Genomic DNA, 23331 nt, shown 5'->3' on the forward strand with positions numbered 1-23331 from the left:
CTTTCAGACATATATTTTTAGATTAACATAACTTAAAAAAGGAATTTCGTGTTTGTTAAAAAAAGTACTTGCAGAACTTACAATGATATTTTTTCAACCTAGAATGAATTCAGCGAACCCGCAATGGACATCCTGGAGAAATAAATTTAAATGAGTATAACTGGACTTATATTTGGCTTAAGCACGTTAGGATTGCAGGGACTGGAATTCGGAAACCTTGCCTTAGTTGGCTTTTCAGTTTATCCGGCCCTCATTAATCCGGATCTCCGGTTTATCTTTTACGGCGCCGACTCTTCTTGAAGATCTTTTCTGCCAAGGATAGTTAAGGACAGGAATTGGAAGTAATTCGACCACGGTCTGTCAGAGGTACCGTCCCGGCGTTCGCCTGGAATTGAGAATGGGAAGCGGTGGAAAACCATTCCCAGGACGGCCGAGGTGGGATTCGAACCCACGCTCTTCTGAATTCGACGCACTATTAATTCACTGATGGTGAATTCGAAAACGAAACCGGCCCTCCATCAGATGAAACAATGACTCGTGGAGAGGCAACAACGCAGCTGGACAAACTGATGGCCTACTTAGAATCCTTGACCGAAACCACACCAGCAGAACTGTTGTTAGTAAAACGTTTTCGTGATCGTGCTGCGCGAAAACGCTATACAAATAATGTAAAATTTAAAAAACTCACACATTATTTTGGTGCATAAAACAGAGTCGTAAATGTACGAAAAGTGTTCTTATATATTTTTTGTACAATTGAAAAAGTCGTTACTAGAGCCCGGATTTTTATGCATTGATAAGTTAGGATGCAAACTTACTGAAGCGAGTACCAAGTATAGTCTACCTTCACAACGACTATGCTATGGAGTTTGCATAAACATTAGGGGTACGGCCCATCAGAACCCCTATAATTTATGTTATTCTTGCTACATTATGGAAGAGCGGGTAGCCGACACTTCCTACTAACCAAATTATTTTGCAATCTAACCTGTTACTGCATAAAAATCCGGGCTTTAGTTATTACTGTACAAATTATGTTAATAGATTATATAACATGCACTGTATTTCTTTTTTAGTTTAACCGGATTATCCGGATTTTCGATAATCCGGATCAGTTATGGTCCCACTTAATCCGGATAAACGAGGTTCTTGTGTGTATCACAATAGTCACTTCCAGGTTCTTAAGTGTATAACATCGTCTGTTTTTAGACAGCACGTTGCGAAACGTCGAAAAACTTCTCTCCACATAAACGAATGATAAGAGTTCATACTTGAACCAAGTGAGATCTTCCCCTTCCAAAACACTCACATCAACTTTTCCCCTTTCAATATTTCACTTATCTTGCACATAATTTGAAACTCCTGTTTTTTTTCAAACACTAGTTTCATTTTTTCATTTCCACCTTTTCACATATGGTTCAAATATACTGAGCCTCTGTGGCTCAGGCGGCAGCGCCCCGGCCTCTCACCGCTGGGTCCCGAGGTTCAAATCCCGGTCACTCCATGTGAGATTTGTGCTGGACAAAGTGGAGGCGTGACAGGGTTTAATCCGGGTATTTCCTGCCATCTTTCATTCCAGCAACACTCTCCACTATCATTTCATCTGTCATTCATTAATCATTGCCCCAGAGGAGTGCAACAGGCTTCGGCAGCCGGCACAGTTCCTATCCTCACCACTAGATGGGGACTTCATTCATTCCATCCCGGACCCGGTTTCTGACTGGAAAAGAGGTTGTAGGTTTTTATTTTACCAAGCTCGATAGCTACAGTCGCTTACGTGCGGCCAGTATCCAGTATTCGGGAGATAGTGGGTTCGAACCCCACTGTCGGCAGCCCTGAAGATGGTTTTCCGTGGTTTCCCATTTTCACACCAGCAGATGCTGGGGCTGTACCTTAATTAAGGCCACGGCCGCTTCCTTCTCACTCCTAGCCCTTTCCTCTCCCATCGTCGCCATAAGACTTGTCTGTGTCGGTGCGATGTAAAGCAAAAAGAAACAAAGAAAAAAGTTTTCATTTTCACCCGGTCACTGACTGGAAAACAGGTTCTAGGTTTACATTTTCATTTTTTTTTTCATTTTCAAATATACTAAGTAAGACTGCTTTCTTGTTCATTAAAAACAACTGCACTTTTACCAAAGTATCTAATAACTTTTCCTAACTACGATGACGTTAATCAAGTCAGTGGTAACCACAAATTCTAAATTATCTCGCAATCCGTTCTTTTGTGGACCCATGTTTACTAAGACTTTTTTTTTCTTCTAGTACCGTGTACCTACAGCTGTTTCAATTTTCGCTATTAATTATGGTACACTTGGTATAAATATCGAAAAGTAAAGGGGAACTGCACCCTTGCCTCACTGGATAACTGCTTCTTTTTTCATAGTCCTAGATTCTTATCACTGCATTTAGTATAAAATGTTAATCAGATTCTTGATGGCCTGAGGTAGGTAAGGGTTAAGTCATTCGGCATTTTCCACAGGTTATGGCTGTCATCTGCACAGTGTTGAGCTCCGTACATCCGACGTCGATAGTATATTACGAGTACTTCTACAAGATGGAAGTGGTCCACGGCACGTTCATAGGGTTCTCTCTTGTCGCCTCTGTCATCATCTTGGGATACGTCACGGGGAACGCTCTCAAAACTCCACTGGTAAGTGAACTTTTATATAATCCTAATCATAACATATGCATGTCACTGGCTTTGTTCATTTCTCGATGCGAATCTTGTTCCTACTCCTAGCATGAATTCTATAGTTTGTGTAAACAACAACAGTACTAGTACGTAAAGTGTACGCCAGATGTCTCACGGCGATGCATAATCGATTCGTACTTCGTGTTCAAAGGTTGCCAGTACGAATCTCGAAGATTGCCGAGGTCTACCGATTCAGCACTAGGGTGTCCATCTACCACTAAAAGTTGAGCGAGTAGTGCTGTGCCATGACCAGGGCCCGGATATTTTAAAAATGCATATGCGCATATGCAAATGCATATTTTGAACGTTATCGCATATTTTGAGCGTTAGTGCATATACGGACATATTTTTCTCTTATGTGTGCTCGATTATCTAAGATTTCTGAACGAAATGAAAAAAAATAATGAACTCTGTATGTTGTACATCCTTTGGCAACATGAAAAGCCTTCCCTGATCAAGGAAAAAGCTTTCAGTGTCGCAATATAAGCAGGTAGACGAATAATGACACTTTTCATAATAGCTGTTTCCTTCTTTCTGAGATTACTCTTTCCTTCTCCTTACAGTAGCCTCCCGCGACTTGCTTAAACAAGTGCGTTCATCTGTTAACTTGCTCTTCGTCTGCTGCAGCGTTTCACCTGATAAAACTGTAAAAATGCCTACATTTGTGCCAGAAGAATTTTCCGAGCTGTCAGAGCCAGTGTTCAAGTATTACCCATTTACGTCCGTTGACGTAGAACGATCATTTTCAGAGTATAAATTAATTCTGGCCGACAACAGAAAGTTATTGACTCCTGAAAACATTGAAAAACTGTTGGAACTTACTGACATGCATCATTTTGCAAGGAATTAAACATGTTTATCAATTTGACACTGAGTTAAAATTAAATAATGCATTTGGTAATTGTATTTTATTTTATTTTTAGTGCATATTTTCGAGCATATTTAGAACATTTTTAGTGCATATGAGCATGCATATTTTCGGAGTTTTTATTGCATATGAATCCGGGCCCTAGCCATGACCTATCCGAAGACGACGTAATACCGCTGCTTCCCTCAGTGACCTGCCACTCCATCTCCCAATAGGACAGAAATAAATGTCTCAGCTGAGAACGAATATCACTGGCTGGAACCTTTTAAGGCAACGGGGGCAATGTACTTCTACAAAGATCAGTTCAGTTGAAATGGAAGGAAATTCCTTATCAGTCTAACCTTACTTAACCTTGCCTTGTTACGACTTTGGTATGGTTTGCAGACTTATCCTTTATGTAGTCTTATTGACTTACGGCATTTGTACATGTGATATACACGGTGTCCCAATAAAACACCGACAACGCTTAGTATGTTGTGCAGGAAGGCAACCCATACCCAGAAAAGCACGCTGTAGCGCTTCGAAGTGTGAGATGGGTGTGCGTTCCACATGTCGTCAATAAGCCCAACGTGAGTAGCACATTACAAACGGCGCTCGAACTGTGTACCTCCTACCCAATACGTGCGGTTTTCTTCGAAGAATTTCAATCGCTCCGTGGACTCGAGCAATAAGGTCCTCCGCTGACGTTACAGGAGTGTCATAGACCATTCTTTTCATACTACCTACGAGGAACTGTCCAACTTCTCTTAGTCGTCTGTCGATGGTTACGAACGTGGAATGATGTGGGTACGTCTGTTTGGAAAACGTTCCGCATACAATCTTGCAGCAGCTCTACCATTGCAATCCGCTTTGCCGCACGGAAGCACCATGTCGGTCATTTCCACAGCTGTCAACTGATACATGTCGCACTGCTGTTAACCCTCGAAGTGGCGGTCATTTATCCTGTAATGGCAGCGATATTTTACCGGTGTTGCAGACTCTTAGTATAATTTGTGTTAAAAATAGTTGACTTGTTATACATACATAAACAGCACACCCTTTTATCCTCAAAAGTACAAGGAATAATATGATGATGATACTAAAGCTGTTATTTATCATCCACAAATTGTAAGACCAAAAATATGTTGAATTTGTTTATATTATTTATTTTTGCAAAAGTTTTGCTATATATAAAATGTTTATATTTAGGTAAATTTAAAAAATGACATATACAAAAGAAGCACCAGTTCTTAGTAAATAGGTGCGTACCAGTATATAGTTTATAATACTGTTCTTAGCTGGAAAAATTATACAACAATGTATACAACGATTGTATGCTACCACTTGTACATTTCACTCACAGTCACTTGGGTGGGTCTTTCTTTTTACTCCATGATTGTAAGGCCTCCAGAAATGCACTAGTTTATAACACCCCTGGTGAATACCACCATTACATCCTCGACACCAGAATGTAGACTACTTCTTCTTCTTCTTTACTTTCAAGCACACAACAGATAGGCGATTGTTATTCTGTGGCAATATTTCGAGAGCATGAGAGAGGCCTCCTGCATGACCTGTTGGCCTCTCAACTGGAATTGGGGACTATTCATTTAGCAATCCCCTAACTATAGTGATTATGAAGTCTCATCTTGCTAAAGGCTTATCCGTGTTCTTTATGTACAGGACGTATGTGTCAAATAATCTCATATCTAGAAGATTTGAAAAAACTGCTTCCAGTACCTTCTAGTGGATCTGGAACAAGTGGCATGGAAAATGCACTTACCTTTATTATCTACACCTCCCATGAAGTTATTGTACTTATGAATCAGTAGTGTTTTCAACCCCTCATTTCCCTCAGTGTAACATCCCGTTGTGAGACAATAGACTGGTTTCCTTGTTTTCGTCTCTTAATAAGCAACCAGTAGAACGTCACCGTGCCTAAAGTAAACGATTTGCATAGGTTCAAGTTTTGTACCTAAAACAATCTGAGACAGTCCCTTTGAAGATTTATTCACTGTTCCTGTGAGGAAATGATTCAGTATTGCTGAGATGAATGCATATCAACACTTCAGATTGATATCAGAAGGAAAACTGGCGACTAAATATAGCTGGCTCAGCTGAGACATTCGTGTGGCCGGCCGCTGAGTATGTAGCAGCTAGCAAAAGACAGCGGAATTATGACGCTACTTTGGCAACGATTTACACTAGATTAGTGCAAGATGCTATTATACAAACTATTTCATGATTATGGCCGAACATTTATCCTTCAATTGATTCGTAATTAGCACATTTCGATGAATAATAATAAGATTATCGAAATAAAATAAAGAGCATGTCAAAACGCCTGATATCAGGCATTTGCCACTTGGAGGGTTAACAACGGTACTGCACTGGCAGACTACAGTACAGAAGTAACGCAGTAGGGTGCGCATCACGGGCTGTGTGGAGGATTGTATCGCATATTCAGGAATGTTATCAGGCTGAAGTCGTCCATCCGCAGTACGCAGATGGCTAAAGGGTTGTATACCTTCCGTATTAAGACACCAAATCGGAACGTCCTCAGACTTCAACACTTTCCAGCGCCCAAACCGTGCATTACCGGAAAACCGATCAGACCGCCATCCCACACAACATACTAAGCCTTGTCGGTGTTTTTTTGGGCACATCCTGTATTTGCTTTTGTGAAATTATTAGAGCGTAATAACAGATTTCAAGAAGGGAGCTGAATTACAGTCGGAAGAGTTTATTGCAACATCGCTTTTAACGACGTACTGGATATGATGGCAAAATATAACGTTCCTGTCCAAATCCTATATAAACAGTGTGTTTAAAAATCGCTTAATACGACATACCGTATAAAACGGCGTATTTTGATCACATTTTCGGAGATGTGTATCGGCTATAACGTCCAATGTTGATTTTTATTTGTTACGTTAGCTTGGCAGACTGATATGTAATAGTAACTTCTGGCTCGGTGAGGAAAGCAACGGGATACTAACTCACTCCTCATTTCCCTAGTACACCTCTTCAGTGATGCCTAGGCCATCTATGACAGCTGATGCCAGGGCTGTTGAGGATCCAACCAGCCTTAGGGCCGAAGATGATGATGCCTAACATCGAGGTCATCGGCCCCTAATAGTACGAAATGCAATGACAAAGTAAAAGTTCAAAATCATCCACTGACCAAAATAAAAAAATGCCATGAAGAATGAATGAATGGATATTAATTTAAAACAATCCGTGGATCCGATTCAAAAAACTATCATGAATGGTAGTATTACTGACCAAGGAACCACTTCTAAAGCAATGTCCTGAATGGAGGATGCTTGGTATCTAAAGGGGTACAAAATACAGGTCAACGGCTCCTCATAATAGTAGGCTACTTATCGCTAGTAAAGTAGAACCATGGCATTTGTCATGTTGGGGTACTAATCAAAAGTAGCGTACAATAGACTCACGGTGTTCCACATATGATGGTACTACTCACAAGTATTGGACGTCGTACAGGTAACGCAGACCTATGGTGTTTCCCACATAATGGCGCCACTCATAGGCAACGCAAACCGATGGTGTTCCTCTTCTAGGTGTACTAATCACGGGCGAGGGTATTTCCGTGGTGTTCCTCACATAGTGGGTACTAAGCGCAGGCAACGCAGACCCACGGTGCCGCTCACAAGGGTACGACTCACGGGTACTGGAAACCCACAATGACACACTCTCTGCTGCTGCTAATCACAAACCTATTTCGTACCTAATATAGTGGTACTACTCGCAAGTACAGGCAACCCATGGTGTTCCCCGCGTGATGCTACTAATCAAAAGTAGTTTCATGGTTCTCTAATTCTATCATCCCTTGGTCGCCCCTTTAGTCGCCTCTTACGACAGGCAGGAGATACCGTGGGTGTATAGGGCTGAAGACTGAACATACATACACGTAAAGCTCATTTTCAAACTCTTTGTTTTCAGTAGATAGTAGATTTCCAAATCAGTCTATTGAATAGTCAAGGCAAGCATCGCTGTGAAGATGTCTCACAAATTATTGTGTATTTTCCTGGCATATTATTGCTGTACGTACTGTGTAAATATTATGAGGGGCGTTCAATATAATGCAACACATTTTAAGTTCTCAGCCAAGTTCTGCTTTTAAAAAATGGAATTTTGTTTGAAACATCTTTGAATATTCCCGCTTCGTCTCGTAGATTTTCATTAATTTCCGATAAGTGCAAGCGCCAGTGGCGTATATTGTGGGCTACCAAGGCTGTCGGTGAAGCCCAAACCTCAGTTGAGAATGATGGAAATCTAAAGCACATTATAATGTAAGCATCTAATGTAAGCATCTAACACATTGTTCCATTTAAAAAACTTGAAAGCAGTGAGAAAAAACATCGCACGTATTTCTGAGAGCAAGGCATCGGAGACTGATATTGCAGCCCAGACTCTCGTCCCTCTCCCCTCTACTCGCCCCACGCGGCTTGCTGACGTATGCCGATAGGTGCTGGGACCAGGGAGGTAGCTGTGCTAGGCTTCGGTCTAGTGATGAGCGATACCGTGATTTGTGAGTCACAGCGTGATTTGATATCGTGATTTTCTGATATCAGTGATTTTTAGTCGTGACGTGATCACAATCACCGCATCGTCCGTGCTGCTTGGTGCTTGTTATTTGTAGCTTGTGATCAAGAGAATGCTTTGTTATTGTGACTAGGCTATCTCTGTGTAAACATTTATAAGAAAATCAGCCACCTAAGGGTTTGCATTTAATAAACAGCCTACATTTTGGTTGCATTACAGACACGGTCGTTGCCAATTTACTTCTAGGCGTACAAACATAATCATTTTATTATTTACATTCGTTTTTTGTAGACATGCCGAAGTTCAACCAATATGTCAAGGAAAAAAAAAGGATCAACATTGGTAACAGTCGTGTTTTATATTGTAACCGATTATTTGGTATGTGCTAGGAAATGAAATTCTACACATTTATCTGGCACAAGTGAAAAATATAATGATGAATGACTATTCCCAGCCACCTAATGTAAGGTTAACGATACCAGTGCACCTTTCCCTAGATACCAGTACCGGCAGTAATTTAGAAAAATATGTGGTATGGAAAGGCGTTGACCCAGCTGCGTGAGGGCAGTTGGGAAGCTACAATGAGGAGCGGACTAAGAGGCACGGCAATACACTTGAGGGATGTGACGTGCTGACCACACGGCTATCTAATATCTGCAAGCCTAGAGCTGCGCAGCAGCTGTAAATGAAAGCCAAGATCTTTCGAGGCCTGGAGTGTTCTTGTTCTTAATTAACTTTAGAGTAGTAGTGGTTTAAATGAAATAATTCAAAATTACAAATTTTATTCATTAGCTATTCCTTATCTTAGTCTAATTTTCATCACATTATTGTGTTTTAGATTTCACAAGAGCATGCTGATAGTGCTAGTCACAAAGCAAAATCAACCATGAAAAGTAACACTGGACAGACTCTGCTCACACAAAGTATACCTCCCACAATCCACAGTACCGTAGTTTCTATGCTCATATGTTTAGAGCCCTAGTTGCTGAAAACATCCCCTGGAATTCTGTGCATAGTCATGTTTTCAGAGATTTGTTTACAGAAATACACCAACAACACATACTTTCAACACCTACAAATAAGAAAAACTACTTAGATATAGGAGGTAATTTTGCCAGGACAGAGGATATTTGGGAGTCCTTACATAGGGTTGTATGTGGACAAAACCAGCAACTCTGTGGGCAGGTACATTGCTAATCTTGTAGTAGGAAAACTGGAACCCAGTTGGCATTTACTGCTCTCCTTTGTTCTAAGCAGCTTCAGAAAATAGAGCAAAGCATTGTGTACATCATCAACAAGGGGTTCCAGTTGTTGTATCCTGGGAGTGTTGATTATAAAGACCTTCTCCATGTCTCCAATGCTGCTTCCTACATGATTGCTACTCTACCTCTCGTTAAAACTTTCTACCCTTCTTTAATGTCCATGTTACTTGCATGGCCCATGCCTTGCACAGACTCACAGAAATAGTTAGGGCCAAGTTGCCTGCAGTAAATAATCTGATTTCAACAACGAAGAGAGTGTTCTGTAAGCTTCCATCAAGAATAGCCATCTTCTGAGAGAAATTCCCCTCTATTCTTTTCCACCACAGCCAATCATCAGCCGTTGGGGTTCCTCAATGGAAGCTGCCCTGTATTATATCGAACATCTGTGATAGACAATATGCCTTTAACAGACAACTTTGCATGTGTGTCGTATGGGCAAAGATCTGCTAAAGGATTATTCCAGTGTTCAGAGAGACATTGCATATATTCAGGCAAATTTTTCATTTCTTCCAGTCAATCATTACAAAAATAGGAAAAAAGTAGAGCCTCAAACATATATTTTGTAATTGAGGAAGCTGAGAATATTATACAAAGTACTAGGGGTAAAGTAAGGGATAAAATAAAAGACAGGTGGGCTAGTGTATTGCAGAAGAATCTAGGTAATTCAGTGCAGGAAAGAATATATCAGGTAATGGATGGGGAAAAGTAGACTTACCTAGTGAAATTGAACTGAAAAATGTAGGTAAATTTTGCTATGCCCCTCCAACATCTGTGAGTGTAGAGCGCATTTTTTCTGCTTTAAAATTGTTTTAACAGACAAAAGACGCAGCCTGACTGTGTAAAATTTGGAGAAAATTATTGTTATGTGCTGCAAAGCAAACTACGACTGAAAAGTGCAGTAGGAATGTTCCTCTCAAATAAATATGCATACCAGTACTACGCATTTAATTTAATTTTAGTACAGTGCTCATGTAAATTTTTTGTTTCCTAATCCATAGCTGTTTGTAATAAACGCCTGTTTAATTATGCCTTCATTTTGCAACTATTCCTATTTAGAAAGGGTAGCCTATACCACATTACTGTACTTAACGTAAAAAAAAAAAAAATATCACATTACAGTGTAGGTCTATATTGTCATATTTTAAAGTCGATTTTCTGCCTATTTTTAAAGCATATTTGAAGTGCCTATATTCTCTTTTAAAAACCTATTTACTTGTTTAAAAGGCCATTTTAGGTGCCTAAAACATTTTTTTAGAGTCTAAAATCCCAGGTCTGTATCATCAGATACATGCCGATTGTTGACTACTGCTTTCTGGCAAAGCAAGTGAGAGGTGCTTGTATTCCAAATGATTATTCAGATTTGAAGTACTTCTTTTTAAGACAATTTCTGTTTGCTCATATTACATATTGTGAAATTTTCATCCACTTCTTTAAAGGACTGCCACAGGTCACTGTTCTTCCTTTTTCTAGAAAACGCCATTTCAGTCAACTTGCCTCCTAATACTGAGCTTCAGTGACAATATGCCCCCGGGCATTCCAAAATACAGGAGAAATACATGTTTGTTACTATTCTAGGAGAGTCCCGTGTACCACGATTTTTCCTTTTTCTAGAAAACGCCATTTCAGTCAACTTGCCTCCTAATACTGAGCTTCAGTGACAATATGCCCCCGGGCATTCCAAAATACAGGAGAAATACATGTTTGTTACTATTCTAGGAGAGTCCCGTGTACCACGATTTGTTTGAACGCGCGCTTAAAAATAATACCACACTGCGAGTCAACTAACAATTTCCTGAAACTGATATTGCAAGCGATGCCGAGGATTATAAGTGTTTCAGTTGTTAATATATTCGGGAGGAATGTGCTCAATTCCTACAAATACATTATATACTGAACGATATGTTGACGTCCTTAAAAAATTAAATCAACAAATGTCCATACTGTTGGTAATCATGGCGATGCTGCTTCCTTGAACGCATCGCTTCGCATGGATACCGTTGCGGCAGCACATGTCGTGATATCACGACTGATCACAACATCGATCACAGTCACAGTTTAGGTAGCAACATTCTAGTTCTGTATATGGAGTTAAGAGGGCGCACGATGATCACTTGAGGTGAAATCACGACTGATCGCAGTGATAGCGTAGACAGTAACAGTCGTTACTCGTGATTTCTTGATATCAGTGAAAAAATCACAGTTCGTGAAATATCGCCCATCACTACTTCGGTCCGTCAGATCGCCACTGCTATCAACCATGCGTTACTCATCGTGTATACTTCCTGACCTCATCCTTCTGACTTGTTTATATAGATAACAGAGCGCTAGTATTTCACTCCCGTTTACTTCTACAACCTTCTAGGAAGACACTGCAGGGCTGCTGTTATAGGAGTAATATAGTTTTCTTTTGATAGGTAGATCTGCTAAAATGAAATACATTCCTTCAGGTTTAGTGTTCTCTTTTGTTGGTTGGAATCGAACCCACGATCATCTGTTGGACACCACCACTGATCTCCCGAAGAAGCTAATTAATCAGTGAACGATGGGTACCGCTGTAAAATTCAACATGTTTATTTATACTACTATAATAATAATAATAATAATAATAATAATAATAATAATAATAATAATAATAATAATAATAAATAATAATAATAATAATAATAATAATAATAATAATAATAATAATAATAATAATAATAATAATGCATGACACTGTATAGGCTTGGTGGTGATCTAATGAGGATAACATGAATGGTGAAGACATCATAAGGACCCAGTCCCCAAGGCAGGGGAATTAACTGTGTGAGAGGGTTGATTCTGAAAATTTAATCGGGGCTATCGGACCAAAATACCTTTGCTGGCAGGACCTAGTGTTTACAGTGCACTATGTCTTCTGGTATAGGCTAGAGCAATTTTGTTACTTTCATAGATCTGTCTCTGTCTTATCCTTGGCTTTGACAATATGAAAGTGACTGAGGTATGAGCGGTGCTAGTAATGCCAATCCTTATGCAGTCAGTCCCTGCTATGAATTGCGTGAAAATGTTGCTCATAGGGTCGGTTGGTGCATGCATTTCAGTGGGCTTGGCAGACTGATATGTAATAGCAACTTCTGGCTCGGTGAGGAAAGCAACGGGAAACTACCTCTCTCCTCATTTCCCTAATACGCCTCTTCAGTGATTCCTAGGCCATCTATGACAGCTGATGGCAGAGCTGTTGAGTATCCCACCAGCGTTATCGCTGACGGACTGAACATACATACATCGGACCAAAGGCAAGCATTCTATCGATTTAGCAACAAAGCTGGACTTTAATTTGCTAAACCTTAGGCTACCATCTCCACTGATCAGGGGTTGAGTATTGGTGGTGGCAGAGGCCAGGGCAGTAGCTTGTGAAGCAGGCTTGACAACACAGCAGACTTCTCCGTTGGCTGCAGCTCAAGTGCTGAAGGCTTCACGTTCACTAAACCAACTTTCGAAAAGGGGTAACCTAAGTCTAGTGGTAGCCCACGTGTTGATCCCAGCATACGCCACTGGGCAGCGAGATAACTAGCCTTCAATATGGCGTCTATAACGCAGGTGCGTACCAGACAGAGAGCAATTATTGAGTTTCTTTTGGCAGAAAACCAGGGCATCACAGATATTCATAAGCTTGCAGAATGTCTACGGAGACCTGGCAGTGTGTGTCATCATTACTCTGAGGGGGTTATTCTGTTTGATTACCTCCCTCATGGTGAAGCGATCAACTCTGAAGTGTATTGTGCCACTCTAAGGAAATTGAAGAAACGACTCCAGCGTGTTCGTAACTACACAAATGCAAACGAATTACTTCTCCACGACAACGGAAGACCTCACACAAGTCTGTGCACTCGACAGGAGCTCACAAAACTTCAATGGACTATTCTTCCTCATTGCAAGTAATCAGCTTCATTTTCCGTATCAAATTCTAATCACAGAGACTTACAGTAATTGAAAATCTTCCACCTTTTTGATCAGTTGATAATTTTCAATTATTGTAAGTCTTTGTGTTCTTCCTCATCCATCCTACAGCCCGAATCTCACGCCTTCTGACTTTCATCTGTTTGGCTCGATGAAGGATGGACTCGGCGGGAAGCAAGGTAGTTAAGAGTAAGGCCGCGTGCACACCGAGCGCGCTTCGCATAGTGCGTCGCGTGTTGCTCAACGCTAAGCGTCACGCTAAGTATAACCAGTGCTTTGTTCCTAAGCCAGGTGTTCACACCGTCCGCGCTCTGCTGCGCTGAACGCCTACCTTACAGCTAAGCGAAGCGCCAGACAACGCGCAGTGTTGGTTAATTGCTTAGCGTTACCTAGCTGGTTCTCAAGCTATGCAAAAAGAAATTATTCATGCAGTGTTTTAGATGAAATATGGAACCCAAGACACGAAAACTATAAAAATGTAACTGTTTTGCAAAATAAATGGACTTACGTATCTACAACAGTTTTATCGCATTCCAATAGTAAACATATACAGTAATATTACTTCTACTGTTACACTTTACTGCGCTTAACATTGTGACAGAATGAAATTGCGTCGGAAGTGTCCGAGGAGAAGTTCGGCTTGCTAGGTGCAGGTCTTTTGATTTGACCCCCGTAGGTGACCTGCGTCGTGATGCGGATGAAATGATTATGAATACACACATACATCCAGCCCCCGTGCCAATGGAATTTACTAATTATGATTACAATTCCCGACTCTGCCGGGAATCAAACCCGGGACTCCTGTGACCAAAGGCCAGTACGGTAACCATTTAGCCATGTAGCCGGACACTTTGTGACAATGTGCATAGAATTTATAATTTTGCAAATGGAGGGTGGTAACATGAAGAATATCACTCTGGAGTCTAGGAGTGGGTTTGGAAGTAAATATAATATTTGTCACACATTTACTTCACTTTTGTTACGATGATAAATTGTGTATGCTAATTGTAACGGTATTCTAAAATACTATTTATAATTATTATATAAAGAGCGTGATTTAGCCGGAAATTTAATTTCCACGTGTTTGCTGCACGGTGCTCCTGGACAATTGGGAAAATTGAATTTCTCCCAGTACTTCTCTGCTACTTGTCGCCATATTTCAGTTGTAGGGTTTGGAAGGTCAAAGCTATTTTTTGTCATTCTTAAGTAATCACAAAATTGAACGCGATAAAGTCTTGTATCTCTGTACAAACGATGAAATTCTCCGAAAGTAATTCGTTCTTCATTAAATTCATGAATTCACTTTCGATTCGTCTTTCTAATTTTAAATTTTAGGTAACTGTTATCCATCAGTAAACTGTTTCTAGTGTACTTGGATAACGGCATTAGTTTGTGACGACCCTAAAACGCCTCGCGCTAAACTAAGCTGAGAGCACGGCGTAGAGTTTTCGGTGTGAACAGCAAGCACGCCTTGCGCTATGCATAGCATTTCACGCTACACGCGACACACTATGCGAAGCGCGCTCGGTGTGCACGCGGCCTAACAGGTAGGGATCACGCGCAGGTCTCCCCACCACGCTTGGCCGTCGATGACGTCAGCGTGAACCCTCAGCGCCTTGTCATCTGTATGAGGTAGGCTAATACACTGCTGTAAGCTGTTCTGTTTTAGCCACATGTTAGAGATAAGAGAACTTCATTGATATTTTAACATCACCTCACAAAAGGCATTCCACTTCACTATTACAGTAGAGTAATAATAGGAGATCAAATACAGTGTGAATCCAGCAGCGTTTCTGAAGTACTTCGATCTGTATAAAAGGTTGTAACAATGCTGAGACTGTTATCGCAGTGGAATGACCATTCCATACAGGGTTGCCAACTCCTAGATACTCATTATCACCAGATATGGATTTGAAAAACACCAGAAATCACCAGATCTGGATTTGAAAACTCTATAAATTCTCCAGATTTAGTAAGATAAGGCATTAAAATTACACTTAACCTTCCTTCAATTGTGCTGTTCTACCTCTGAAGTTTAGTAACTCTAATGGTGTCCTCTTGTGAAGATAGGTCTAGCGTATAGTCCTCTCCGTGTAAGGACGTACCCTAAGGGTGCAACCTTACCCTTTCTCCCCTGTAATATTAAGATATTGATTTATGGTTACTTTTCTTGCTGTTGGGTCTTTTTCAGTGTCGGTAACCATACAGTTTAGGGACCCTACTTGCCGATACGACGTCTTACATTTACCGTTAATCTGGCACGTTGGCAACGTTCAATCACTGCTCTAGCGTGAAGTGCGTGTTGCCATCGCATCGCCGTTAAAGTCACTAGTGATACATTTGCGAGAATATTTAAAGCATATTTTCTTTTTCTGTGGGATTGTAAATCTATTTGGCTAATACCAGGTAAGTAGGATTGTGGCATGTTCGGATAATGCATTTAATAACATAGTTTGTGTGAAATGATGAAAGTGCTCAAATACGTCAGTCTCATGTCTAGATTTACCGGTACATGAAATAACTCTTGCGGGACGAAATTTTGGCAGTAGAACTTATAACATTATTATTTTCAAATCCGCAGTGAACTTGGAAGCTGACCTAAATTCCGTTCACGGAGCTTGGCACATTAGTATTCCTATATGTTTCCTGATAAGCTTGAAGATATAACCAGCCTGCAGGCTGAAAATATGCCCAATAATCTCTCTCCTTACTGGTTACCGGTATTGAAGAGAGAAGGAAATATTCGCGCAAAAGAAAGGGAAGTCATTGGATGTCTGGAATTTTCGAAAATCACACTGCAAAGACTTATTAAATAAATTGCATCGTTTAACACGCCCCTCTTTTCAAGAATGTGGTTATAGTACGTCTACTGTATATCAAAATAAAGACAGATAATTTAAGTGAGAAAGTGTGTTTATTTCCTTAATTCCTCATTGAGGAGATATTCATAATTATCTTGATTTATTTCATCTTATCTTTTATCATTTACTAGGGTAGGGAAACATTCATTATCGGTGTTTACATTGAGGTTAGTTTGTTATGGTTATGTCTGGTGATTTTAATATGTAACCAGGCAGGTTGGCAGCAGTGATCAGCCATTACAAAAAAGAGAAAAGAAGAGCATCGGGCGGCGATATTTACTTTCTGGGGTATTTCCTTACGTGGCAATTACTATATATTATACCCATATGATCAATTGAATACAAGTCACAGTATAACACTAGCACTATTATAATATTACAATGTTCACTGCTTTTTATCAATTATCGTAATTCTAACATAAGTCTATTTAATTGCGAACTACATACATTTAAAAAAAAAACTGTACTATATTTGTTTATTTATGGCCGACGTTGGCACCGGCAGCTGGGCTCCTCGCATGAATCATTCTAACTTTTCCAGTTACAAGTAGAATGATGTCGACCGCGCTATCATTCACCTTAATAATAAGGTCAATAATGCTTGGAAATACATCATTCATGCTGCTAAAAATCCCGCGCTCTTGCTCACGCGCGACAATGGCGCTGGTTTTATTGTCAAGCGAGTCGCTTACGTAAACATGTTAATATCATATTTTATATATATATATATAATGTCATAATATTTTACTAAGTTATACGTCTTATGACCGTATTTCTTTTTAAAATTGAAATTTTGTTATAAAATCACCAAATATGTCACCAGATTTTAAAGAAAAACACCGTATTTTCGACATGTCGCAAAATTCAAATTTTGTCAGCATACCACTTTCTGAAAACAGCATATCTGGTGACAAAATCACCATATTGGCAACCTTGATTCCATATGTTCATGTTCTCAATACCTATGATAACAATAACAAGGGGCTCTAATTGTTACAGACACGAACATTAAAGCTTCATGACTGCAAGAAGTATGTCCATTGTTACAAGCAATATTGGGAAACTATACACACTGTCCACAAAACAAACAGTACAGTCAATGTTCTCCTCCAAGTGCCAGGAACTGACAAATTCCACGTTAACATTAGATAGGCTGCATAAATTAATGGCCTGTATATTAACATTCTTAGCACTGGTTTCATATGTTTAGTCCTCAGCCCGAAGGCTGGTTGGATCCTCAGCTCCGCCATCAGCTGTCATAAATGGCCTAGGCATCACTGAAGATGCATACTAGGGAAATTAGGAGTGAGGTAGTTTCCCGTTGCTTTCCTCACCGAGCCAGAAGTTGCTATTACATATCAGTCTGCCAAGCCCACTGAAATGCATGCACCAACTGACCCTATGAGCAACATTTTCACACCATTCATAGCAGGGACTGGCTGCATAAGAATTGGCATTACTAGCATCACTCATACCTCAGTCACTTTCATATTGTCAAAGCCAAGGACGAAGCTGAGACAGATCAATGAAAGTAACAATATTGCTCTAGCCTATACCAGAAGACACTAGGTCCTGCCAGCAAAGGCATTGGTTTCATATACCTACAATATAATAAATTGCCTTTCACAAAACAATAACAGGTATATGTATATGTTATACACAAACTATAATGTTGATATTTTTAAAATAAGAATATCAAACACACTTATCCCTAGCATCAGTGGAATTTCTTTGCTTTTCTTCTTACCGAGCTCGATAGCTGCAGTCGCTTAAGTGCGGCCCGTATCCAGTATTCGGGAGATAGTAGGTTCGAACCCCACTGTCGGCAGCTCTGAAAATGGTTTTCCGTGGTTTCCCATTTTCACACCAGGCAAATGCTGGGGCTGTACCTTAATTAAGGCCACGGCCACTTCCTTCCCACTCCTAGCCCTTCCCTGTCCAATCGTCGCCGTAAGACCTATCTGTGTCGGTGCGACGTAAAGCAACTAGCTTTTCTTCTTTATCGATATTATATTAACTGAAACCCGGTCCCTTGGGCGGGAAGCACTACGTGGATGATCGGGAAGTTATCGATGCAGCACGCCGCTGGCTCCGACATCGACCAGTCGAATGGTACCATGCAGGCATGCAGGCCCTCACATTACGGTGGCGTAAGACCGTAGCATTGAACGGAGATTATATTGAAAAATAGGGTATTGTAACAAAAGGTTTGGAGATTAGCATGGTGTATTTGAATCCTTAATAAAACCAACCTGTCTTTAGGAAAAAAAAATGTGTTCCAGTATATATTGAACTCCCTCTCAGCCCCAGTCCACAAATACTGTATTGCAAATACAGCACTTATTTCACCTATGTTTTTTGAAGTTTTAACTTCATTATTTTAAGTAACCATGTAAGTATGCAGCGTAGAACTGAGATATGACATTTTTAGCAACAACAAAAAAGACCAGTTTGCGCGACTATCGGCTATAACGGGCGTTAATTGGCTGTCGCTTAGGAGTCGCTGTAACCGGTTTCGGCTGTATTTACATCAGGCAAACATCGAAGAATTCGGTGATAATAATACGTATATAAAAATAAAGGTAGAAGCATACACCGTTGAATTGAGTGAGGCTAAGAGAGAGTGTTTATTTCCTTAATTCCTCAACGAGCTAGAAAAGAGAATTATGAATAACTTGATTTATCATTTACTTAGGTAAGCTACGCTATTGGCTTTACGTCGCACCGACACAGATAGGTCTTATAGCGACGATCGGACAGGAAAGGGCTAGGAGTGGGAAGGAAGAGGCGGTGGCCCTGCTTAAGGTACAGCCCCAGCATTTGCCTGGTGTGAAAATGGGAAACCACGGAAAACGATCTTCAGGGCTGCCGACAGTGGGGTTCGAACCCACAATCTCTCGAGTACTACTTGGGTAAGGGAAGCTCCATTGTTGATATTTACACTGAGGTTAGTTTACTGATGGTAATATCTCGTGATTTCAATATGTGCTAACCTTTTCATTTCTTTGTAACTGCAGCATCCTGCATCTGCTTGTCATATTTATACCTTGGTGTACCTCTACCGTTCTTACCACCTACCACTTCCCTCAAAAACAAACTGAACAAGTCCTTGGTGTCTTAAGATGTGTCCTATCATTCTAACTCTTCTTCTCGTCAAGTTTAGCCAAATTCGATCTCCTTTCACCAATTCGATTTAGTATCTCTTCATTCGTGATTCGATCTATCCATCTCACCTTCAGCATTCTTCTGTAACACCACATTTCAAAAGCTTCTATTCTCTTTCTTTCTGAGCTAGTTTTTCATCTTTGTTTCACTTCAATACAATGCCACGCTCCAGACTAAAATCTTCAAAAACATATTTCTAATTTCTATATCAATGTTGGAAGCGAGCAAATTTCTTTTCTTACGAAAGGCCTTCTTGCTTGTGCTAGTCTGCATTTTATGTCCTCCTTACTTCTGCAATCGTTAGTTATTTGACTACTAAAGTAGCAATATTCTTCTACTTCCTTTAAGTACTAAAGTAACAATATTCTACTACTAAAATGTTTAACATTCTTTCCCTGAAGGGGGAGGCGGGCCTCTTCGACGGTGACGGAAAACCACGGAAAACCATTGTCAGAACAGCCGACGGTTGTGATCAAGCCATGATGTCCAGCCCTTTCTCGTCTCCCGAAAACAGAAGCGTAGAGCCACTGTAGAGCCGTGGCTACCCTTCCTCTGTTCGGTTGGTCGGTCGGAGTGCAGAGTTGTTGGACCACGGACCAGCCGGTGGGTACTTGTGAGCCGAGACCCACCCTGCATCCAGCGACCCTTCAGGACTTCATTTCCTAATCTAATATTACCTGTATCACGTGACATCGTTCGGGTGCACTCGATTCCTTTTTTTTTTTTTGGACTTGTTTATTTTCATCTTGAACACCTTCCCCAATACTTCGTCCGTACTATTCAACAATTTCTCCAGACCTTCTACAGTTTCAGATAAAGTAACAGTATTTTCGGCAAATCTCAGTGTTTTGATTTCCTCTCCTTGGATTGTGATTCTCTTTCCAAATTACTGCCTGTTCTATATATAAGGAGGGGGGACATACTGCAGCCTTGCCTCACACCTTTTTGGATTGTTGAATTTTTCAAAGCCCTCGTTTCTTGCACTAAGAGAAATATTCATTTGACTTGTCTTTTTTTATTAAACAGTGCGAGAAGCAATTTTATTATTTTCACTTTGTCTTGTTTCAGATCATGATAATCAGTGCTACGGCGGCAATAATGTTCTTGACGTCAGGGATTTTCGTTTTTCAAGCGCACATCAATTACTCATCGGGAGTAACTGGTACCGGAAATCTAATTGCGGCAGGTATCTTCGCCATAATCACCTGTATGCTGTACCTCGTAGATCTTGGACTGACGTACAAGAACGCTGGTGTTGTAGCCATCTAAACTAAGGAGTGTGTGTGTGTTTGTGTGACTGTTTTTTCTGTGCTGGTTCGACACGCACAACTAAGTGAGCGAGCAGTGCCTGCCATCTCTCGATGAAGTGGGTGAACTCAGTGTTACATTCAAGGACATGTAGACGTCGTGGATGCTAGTCCTATCTACCGGCGGAAGAGTAAACGAGAAGATCCCTCTCGGAACAAACCAAGGCCAGTTGTTTAGTAACTGAAACGCCAGAGAGCGTTCAAAGGAAGTTGAACTTTTTTCTGCAGTATTTAAAAAAAATATTAAAACACTGAGAAAAAGTGAAAATATATTTTCTATACTTTCTTTCTGTAAACTAAAAAATATTGTAATATGTGTATGCTGAGTAATCTTTCATATCTAACAAGATTATAGTGTGGTTTGGGTCACATAGCTATCAGCTTGCATTCGGGAGATAGTGGGTTCGAACCCCATTGTCGGCAGCCCTGAAGAGTTTTCCGTGGTTTCTCATTTTCACACCAGGTAAATGCCGGGACTGTACCTTAATTAACGCCACGGTCGCTTCCTTCCCCCTCCTAGCCCCTTTTTAACCCATCGTCGTCATAAGCAGTGTTGCCAACTTAGCGCATTTTCCGCTAAATTTGACGGAATTAAAAGACTGTTGGCGAAGAAATATACCATTTAGCGGACAGCGGATTTTTGGCGGAATTCTAGATTTATTATAGCGGAATTTAGCGTTTTATCCATTTTACTTTAAAAAAAATTGTACTCCAGTCTGTCTCCGAGCTATTCCGTATTTCTTGTCAGAAGCTAGCAGTCACATGAGGGAAACGTGTTATTTGGATTTGATGTTATGAGATCACGGTATCATAAATTTGTAATGCGTGGGGAAAGGTTACTTATCTCTTAGTTGACGAATGACGTCAGATAATGAAACTGTGAGAGAGTAGCATTTATATTTATGCTATGAAGGAAGACCGTTTAATAGAGGTGTGACGGTCCAGAGAAAATGTGTCACTGCTCCAACTGCTCCAGTGACACGACTGGAGCAGTGACACGTTGCCGGTCCAGTGACAAACCGGTCCAACCACAGATGGAGCTGAGGAGCATGGGATAGCATGCAGAGCGCGGTGACACGTTGCCGGTCCAGTGACAAACCGGTCCAACCACAGATGGAGCTGAGGAGCATGGGATAGCATGCAGAGCGCGGTGACACGCTGCCGGTCCAGTGACAAACCGGTCCAGCAACAGATGGAGCTGAGGATCATGGCTCCGCGGTGACACGCTACCGGTCCAGTGACAACCGGTACAAGCACAAATGGAGCTGAGGAACACTGTTGCCAGCCCATAAATATTTTCTCCACGAATTTTTAGTTCAAAATCTGCTAAATTTCGAACTGAAATAAAAGAGCATATATCAACTGTGTTAATAGAGGGGATTAACTCAACACTCACCGCACTATATGCTCTGAAACAGATCTGCAGATCTGACGTCCTGTGGTTGCATATAAAGCCACATGGTACTACTCTCTTTCAAAATATATGCTGGCAGTTCAAAGTGCAAAGCACATCCGGAAATTCTCAAATCTGTTTCGAAAGTTACTTTCACTTTCATAACTGTTTTCATTGGTTTTGATAAGTACGGAAAAAAATAATGTCTAACACTTTCGCATTTATATTGCACTACCAATAGGTGCACCGTCCGTGTTTGGGATTACTAGGATGCTTAACCAACTAGTCTTTTAAAGTTTAATTCTTTAACCACTTTTTACGAAATATCTGACTGTACATTTAACCTTTTCTTTTGACATATTGACATACCAAACATAACCTGACGTCAAAAGAAACACGATATCAAACACGACACTACCCGTCTCCTCTCATCAAGAGCACAGTAACGATTGCAACCAATTCTGGCTAAGGTTGTGGGCCAGAGCTGCTCTCATTGTGTTATACGGGCCCGCCTGAAAAAATTACAACTCGGACCCTGTCAAATAAAATGTAAAATATATTAATAAAACCAAACTCCATTGCGCAACAGCGCCGAAGGCTCATGACCTACCAAGCGAAAGCAAACCTATGAATAACTACTGCAAATTAAATCACCGAGCTTGATAGCTGCAGTTGCTTAAGTGCGGCCAGTATCCAGTATTCGGGAGATAGTGGGTTCGAACCCCACTGTCGGCAGCCCTGAAGATGGTCTTCCGTGGTTTCCCATTTTCACAGCAGGCAAATTTAATTAATTAAGACCACGGCCGCTTCCTTCCCACTCCTAGCCCTTTCCTGTCCCATCGTCGCCGTAAGACCTATCTGTGTCGGTGCGACGTAAAGCAACTTGCAAATGAAATCACAACAGGAAGATGTAATGCAATACATTGTCAATTTATGTAAGCAAATGAATTATTCATTACTGTAAGATTTCGAACAAAATATTTAAAGGTTCTTTAAGTTGATGCCATCCTGGTGGGAACATCCAAATGTTGTCCATCGATAACATCACAGGGAAATTAAATTAAAATTACCAATCTCTATTCCCTGACAGGTTTACAGGACGCGTGTGCGTCTCCGATAACCCTTCCAAAAATATGAATTCATGCTCCGCACGTGTGAATGAGTCATGCACTCAAATGCTATTACTTAGGAAATGTATACATGGCATCACGCACCCACACGATTACGCGAAGCGCTGTGCTAGTATTTACTTGACTCACCTAATTTACCAAATGATAAATTAAAGTATACATGGCA

The 23331-nt window shown here is 40.7% G+C and overlaps 1 protein-coding gene across 1 annotated transcript in view; it reads left to right on the plus strand.

Annotated features, from left to right (window-relative positions):
- Nucleotides 1-21453, plus strand: part of LOC136886422 (uncharacterized) — a 72071-nt gene extending 50618 nt beyond the window's left edge. Inside the window, exons 3-4 of the mRNA XM_067159195.2 lie at nucleotides 2480-2650; nucleotides 20404-21453. Coding sequence (XP_067015296.2) covers nucleotides 2480-2650; nucleotides 20404-20604 — 372 coding nt within the window. The 3' untranslated portion in view covers nucleotides 20605-21453. The remainder of the gene's footprint in view (nucleotides 1-2479; nucleotides 2651-20403) is intronic.
- The last annotated feature ends 1878 nt before the right edge of the window (nucleotides 21454-23331 follow it).

Source organism: Anabrus simplex, chromosome X (assembly GCF_040414725.1).
Source record: "Anabrus simplex isolate iqAnaSimp1 chromosome X, ASM4041472v1, whole genome shotgun sequence".
Taxonomy (NCBI): domain Eukaryota; kingdom Metazoa; phylum Arthropoda; class Insecta; order Orthoptera; family Tettigoniidae; genus Anabrus; species Anabrus simplex.